This window comes from Oxyura jamaicensis, chromosome 1 (genome assembly GCF_011077185.1).
Source record: "Oxyura jamaicensis isolate SHBP4307 breed ruddy duck chromosome 1, BPBGC_Ojam_1.0, whole genome shotgun sequence".
Lineage (NCBI taxonomy): Eukaryota > Metazoa > Chordata > Aves > Anseriformes > Anatidae > Oxyura > Oxyura jamaicensis.
Genome location: NC_048893.1, coordinates 198,583,513 through 198,589,512, shown reverse-complemented (window position 1 = coordinate 198,589,512; position 6,000 = coordinate 198,583,513). Strand labels below are relative to the sequence as shown.

General features: G+C 48.0%; 1 protein-coding gene across 6 annotated transcripts in view; it reads left to right on the top strand.

Moving 5' to 3' along the window:
• The first annotated feature begins 1,818 nt into the window (after positions 1-1,818).
• Positions 1,819-6,000, top strand: part of PICALM (phosphatidylinositol binding clathrin assembly protein) — a 64,219-nt gene continuing 60,037 nt past the window's right edge. The window contains exon 1 of one of the 6 annotated variants that reach the window (XM_035329829.1): positions 1,819-2,229. In XM_035329829.1, coding sequence (XP_035185720.1) covers positions 2,100-2,229 — 130 coding nt within the window. In that variant the 5' untranslated portion in view covers positions 1,819-2,099. The remainder of the gene's footprint in view (positions 2,230-6,000) is intronic. The other 5 variants (XM_035329820.1, XM_035329846.1, XM_035329838.1 and 2 more) reach the window with 5 other exon arrangements.

Here is a 6,000-nt window from a genome sequence, read left to right as displayed (position 1 = left end):
CCATGGAACTCTTCCAAGTAGCAAGCAGAGTTCTTGAAGTGGGGTGTTGAAATCCTGGTCCTAGCTGAAGTTAGCATGAAAAATATAAACAGCGTCAACATTATTGTAATCTCTGATTTACAATATAATTTGAAAACAATACAAAAAGATGATGTATTCACAGCGATATGTGCTGCTGTATCAACAGCCCGTAGCGGTCTTAGTATTTTCATTGTGCGAAGCTTTATGCTAGAGCAGTCTTATCTCAGAGTCTGCTGTTATATATATCAGCAATTTTTATTTATTTATTTATTTATTTCCAGCATGGGTATCTGGGACTCCAGAAACAGTCCAGAAAGAGCCAAAATGTGCAAACATGACAGTATCTTCAAATGCAAACATGACAGTATCTTCAAAGAGCCTGGCATTACGAAGGAAGAGAGTCCTATTCGTGCAAGCACTCTTTCCACATACACAGCAATGGCGTTATTTGGGTCCAGCTTTCACCAGATGTCCTTCATCTGACACATTTTCATTACGCATTATAAAGAGATAATCCTACTTATGTGTCCTGTCAGGCAGACAGAGCTGAGCATCATTTGTATACTGCTTCTGTTTAAGTTGCCTAATAAATACTTCAGTGGCTTCACGGAGCAGTGACAGTTCCAAGAAGACTCATCGGGAGGCACTTGTAGGAGAGGAAGAACATTTGCCTGCTGGAATCCTGTGGTTTTGCTGTGTTATTCGCTGCAGGATGCTTGGGAAGGAGAGGAGCACCCTGTCGGGACACGTAATGAGTGCTGCAGACACTTGGGTGGCTGCGATGGCAATTTGGCAACACGTGGGGTAACGACTGGAGTAGCTGTTGGACGTGGTGCTTGGGGACATGGTTCAGTGGGTGACATTGGTTGGACCAGATGGACCTTGGAGGTGGTCTTTTCCAGCCCTAATGATTCTGTGATCGTCCACCCCTCTATAAGGGTCATGTAGGTTCCAGGGACACCTTAAGGGACAGGTAGCGAACTTTATAAAGGAAATCACCACACAACTTTGCACAAAACCGCAGCAAGCCACTGAGTAAATCGAAGAGCCCTGAGAAGCATGAGCTGAGTAGTAAACCAGGGGGAGGTTGGTCATGAAAGATCTGAAAACCGTATTATTTATTCTTTTTAAATGGTGTACATTTCAGACCTTTTTTATTTTATTTTATTAAACATTTGCCATGATGCACATCTGAGAAGTTTTTGGCAGGCTTTCAGGTAACTCTGAGGAAAAAGGCAAAGGCAGCTCTCAACTCCTCGCAGCTGCTGAAAGGGTTTTTTTTATTGAATTTTTCATTGCACAAGGTGACACCGAAGGACTTTCTACCGAGCTGAGGAACGCGAAAACTTTATTTTGGGCAACTCTCCTCACGGTTTAAGCCCCCCTAAAAGGAGGAGGGGGAAGAACCTGATAGGGAAAGGGAGCCCAAAAGCGAGCCCACCGGCTCTCCCACCCGTCTGATGGGAATGGGGAGGGGGGCACAGACGTGGCTATAGAATTTGGGGGGGGGGATTGTGTCCCAGAAATGGGGGGGTCTGTGCCCGTCCCTATGGGCTGGGCGGGGGGGGGGAATTGGGCGGTGGGGGGCTGAGGCCTCCCCTCAGAGGAGGAGGGGGTTGTACCACGTGACCCCGCCCCCTCCCCGTTACCGCGCTTGGAGCGGGCGGGCGGGAGGGGAGGGGAGGGGAGGAGGGGGGGGGGGGGGGGGGGGGGGGGGGGGGGTCACGTGGGCGGGGCGCCGCGCCACGTGCGGGGGGCGGCCCCCGCCTTGAGGCCCCGAGGAGGAGCCGCCGCCATTTTGCTGCGGCGCCCGGCCCGCGTCCCCCCCTTGTCCTGGCCCCGGGCACGGCGGAAGGCGGCAGGGGGAGGGGGGCGGGAGGAGGAGGAAGAGGAGGAGGAGGAGGAGGGCTCCGTGCTCGGGTGACAGGCCCGTCCCTGAGGGCGGAGCGGCGGGGTGAGGGCTCCCCGGCGCAGCTCCGTGCCCCCCCCCTCCACCGGCCCGGCCCCTGTGAGGGGAGGCAGCGGAGCCGCCGCTCGGTCCCAGCGCCGCCAGCCCCCACCCCCCCCATCCCCTCGCCATGTCCGGCCAAAGCCTCACCGACCGCATCACGGCGGCTCAGCACAGCGTGACCGGCTCGGCCGTGTCGAAAACCGTCTGCAAGGCCACGACCCACGAGGTGATGGGGCCCAAGAAGAAGCACCTGGACTGTGAGTACCCTCCTGTCCTACTGGGGGGGTGGGAGGCTGAGGGGCTGCCCGGCCTCCTCGGGCACGGGGAGGCCGCTGTGGGGCTGCCTCCCTCCTTCCCCCGGCCTCACGGGGACGGGCAGCCTCGCTGGGTGGAGGAGCCCAGTGTATTTCGGTATAGGACGTGCCCCGGGGTGGTTAGGAGCGAGGACGTGGCGATGGAGTGCCGGAGAGAGGCTGTTCATGGTCTGTGTGCTCTGCTGAAGAGACCCTGTTGGCTTTTCTTCGTGCACAGGACCCCAGGCAATGTGAGCTTTGCCCCGTGCCCCTCGGAGAACCGAGCAGGGAATGGGCTGTGGTTTCCCTACTAATTGGTCTCATTCGTCTTCTGCTCCCCCGTTCTGTGGAGGAGATGCGGGAGTTTCAAGAAGGAATAGCTGATCTTAGTTCTTTCTAAAATAGTCTAGTAGCGGGGAAAAAAAAAAAAAGCCTACTTTTCTACCGTTCTTAAAACCATGCCCTGTATTCTTCGATGTGAAATGAGTGCTTGAGGGACTAATTTGCCTCTGTAAGGCTGTTCTTAGTCTTATCCTTTCTAGTCTGTCTATTTCACTGGGGAAGATGGGCCTAAGAGGACTTCTTCAGACCTTCAGTACCCGGGCTGAACATCCCATACAGGGATAGGCCATTTTTCAGCTTCTGTTAAAATGCTCCTAAAGTGGGAAGGCTTAAAAGGTTTTCCTCTTAATTCCGTGCCATCCAGGTGATTAGGAAGAGAACGATGAGCACTGAAGTTCATCTTAGTGGGTCTTCCACTGAGCTGGAAGTCATCTGTAGTCATAGGACCATAGCTTGAATACTTGTCTGTATCACATCCATTTATTCTAGGCCCTTTAAGGACTCTCCCCCATGCCCCATCTATAAAGAAGGATGCTGGAGAGAGTCCTGTAGATATATATGCCCTTTGTATGAATGCTTTGTCCTTCCCTCCCATCCATGTGTATGAAGAAAAGGCCGGGTCTCCGTGTGTCTTGAATTTGTGCCTTCTGAGTCCCTGCTCTGTCCAAGTGACAAGACCAGATGATAGCACTGGGACACTGTAGTTATTTTTTTTCCACCAAAACATGTCTGACTTGAAGGGTAAAGGAACTCTTGATTTGTGAGTACCTGAGAGGAACGTGGTCCATTTTTTAGGATATCAGTGGAACAGCTGCAGCAGCTTCTTGCTGGTATTCCCTCTTCCATTTCATCTCTTGCCTTGAGACTGACTTTTTTTTGCCAGCTCAGAGGAGCAGAAGGCTGAGGAGATCCTTGGCCTCTATGTAACTGTCTCAGATAGAGGAAGCACCTTGTCATATAGCTGATGTATGAAGTCACGGTGCTGCTAGATTCTGCACAACAGAAGGGAGGCTTTCTGGGAGAAACCTTTGTCAGCTTTAGCTTGGAATGGTACAAAAAGCACACGTTCATAACAGGACATAGAGCAGCTGAATCGTTTCACCATATAAACCTTTTAAAAAGAAGCATCAACCTGACCAGTTGATTCCACCTCAGAGTTGAGTGTGTGCCACGGTGGTGTGCAGAATGTGACTGCTGGGGGACATCCTAATCAAGACGCATAGGATGCTGTCGTGGAAGGGTGCTTGACATGCTTTGAACTTCCTTGGAAAGCCGTCTGGTAGCTGTTGGGTGAGACGCCCATTTCAGTATTTCCCCTGTCTGCTCTCGACTGGGAAAAGTCCCAGTTCAGCCTCTTGCTCAGATAATTCTTGTATCAGAGCAATGTGAACTTGTTTTTCATGAGTTTTGCTGCTGTCACTTTTTTTTTTTTCAAACAATAAAAATAGCTCCTGGATAGGTCAGGTTTTGCATGCAGCCCTTAATAAGTTCGTCAGGAGTCTCTGGTCCTGGCATCAGGAAATGACACAATTCCATATTTTGAAAATTTTCTTTGTTCATACTGTTTATGGTTGTATGTTTGAAAAGGAATGCTTTTTTCAGAAGCTGTGACTCAAGCCCCACCTCTGTTATTTGCACATATTTTCCTTTTATAAACAGTTTAATTCCCTCCCACTAAATAAATCCAAAATACTGACCTCTCATTGTGAATAACAAGTAATATACTAGTTTTCCATAGGCAGCTTGCTTCTTAAATCTTTTTTCTAATTAATGTTTATTGCAGTAATGGCAGTTAAAGCTTAACTTCGTTAAGCACTGTCTCCTAAACAAGTTGATGAGCTGAATTTTTGAAGACTCCTGGAATTATGTCTTAGTTTTTTATGTCTTAGCGTTTTCTGAGGTCACGGCATGTTTTTCTTCATGTGGTGTAATGCACTGCTTATACAGATTATAAAGTCTCCGACTGTTCTGTTTCTGAAACTTCGTTTATTAGGCTTGAGCCATCATGAGCACATTTAAGTAGCTCAGCCTTGCACTAACTCATATGACTGGTGGAAATGGAAAATAAGTACCTGTACTCAGGACCATTCCTGTTCTTATTTATCTTGACTCCTGTGGAGATCCAAAACTAAAGGGCTCCCATTCTGTGTTTGTTTATTGCCTCTGTATTTCCATCCGTGACCACTGTGGGGAAAAAAAAATCTTGGCCCATAATGATAAGAAATGCAAGCTGCTCCAAAGAACTTTCCTCCTCTCCAATTGCAGGTTTAGTTGCTTGTTTGGTTTGAGGGAGAAATAATTAAATTAGAATTTACAAGTGGATTTGGGCTGTGGTAAGGTAGCATCGATCATCTTATGACCATTTATATGCTCTAGATATCCTCCTGGTTTGGTCCAGTCTTCTAACTGGGGTAAGGATTCTCTGTTTTGTAATCTAGGTGCTGCTTTTGTAACCATGGACTACTTGTTTTATAGTAATCGGGTTTCATAGTCTTGAAACCTCTCAAAGCATAGTCCGTGAAATTTGTTTAACAGAAAACCTAGTTTCTCTAGCACTTTGTCCCAGTTTTTGCACCTCTCTGAGCAATGATAGCTCAGAACTAGTTTGTGAGTTTAACTTCTACTTGGAGATCTACACAGCCACTTCTTTCATACCTACTTGTTGTCTGTTGTCTTCAGTGCTGAGCAGCGACGCCAAGAACAAGTGCTGTAGATTTTCTGAATGTAAATGGTGCTGGAAAAATTGTTCCCAGATTTTTTACGATCCTAGTGTCCGGCTGGGGGGAGTTGTGCCCATATATGCGGTGTGTAATTATTAGGAAAGCCACAGGATAACACATTTAATACAAACTAGGAGGTTTCACAGGGTCAGTTTAGTAAAACCCATGGGGCTGTGATATCCCAGTAGCACAGAGGTGTTTGTGTACCTGTGCAAGTCTGTGTAGCTACAGCAGCTTTGATGGGAAACCTGGTTAGGGCTGGGTTTTTGTAGCCTTGTTTGCTTGTGGCTACTGGAGTAGTGCTCTTTAAAGGAGAATGTGGCTGGATGGCTTGGGAGGAAGTTGCAATGCTGTAATTATCCATTCTTAACAGGAAATCTCTCTAGTCATGCCAGAGTGCTGCTTCCTTGACTTCTTAGTGGGAAGAAAATGAGTATTTTTAAGGAAGACAGTAAAGCAGCACCCTGCTCTGCGTCATGCAGGTGTTTGTGAGAAGCTCTGTGAGTGAAAGTAAACTTAATTGAGCTTGTTTGGAACTTCTTTCTCAAGTCCCTCTTGTCAGCTGGTTTGGTTTTGTTTAGAGGTTGCTACAAGAAGAAAGATAAAAAGTCCATCTAAAATTTTGCTTTATGCCTGTGCTGGGGACAGCTTCTACTCTTGAATGAGGGTAAGC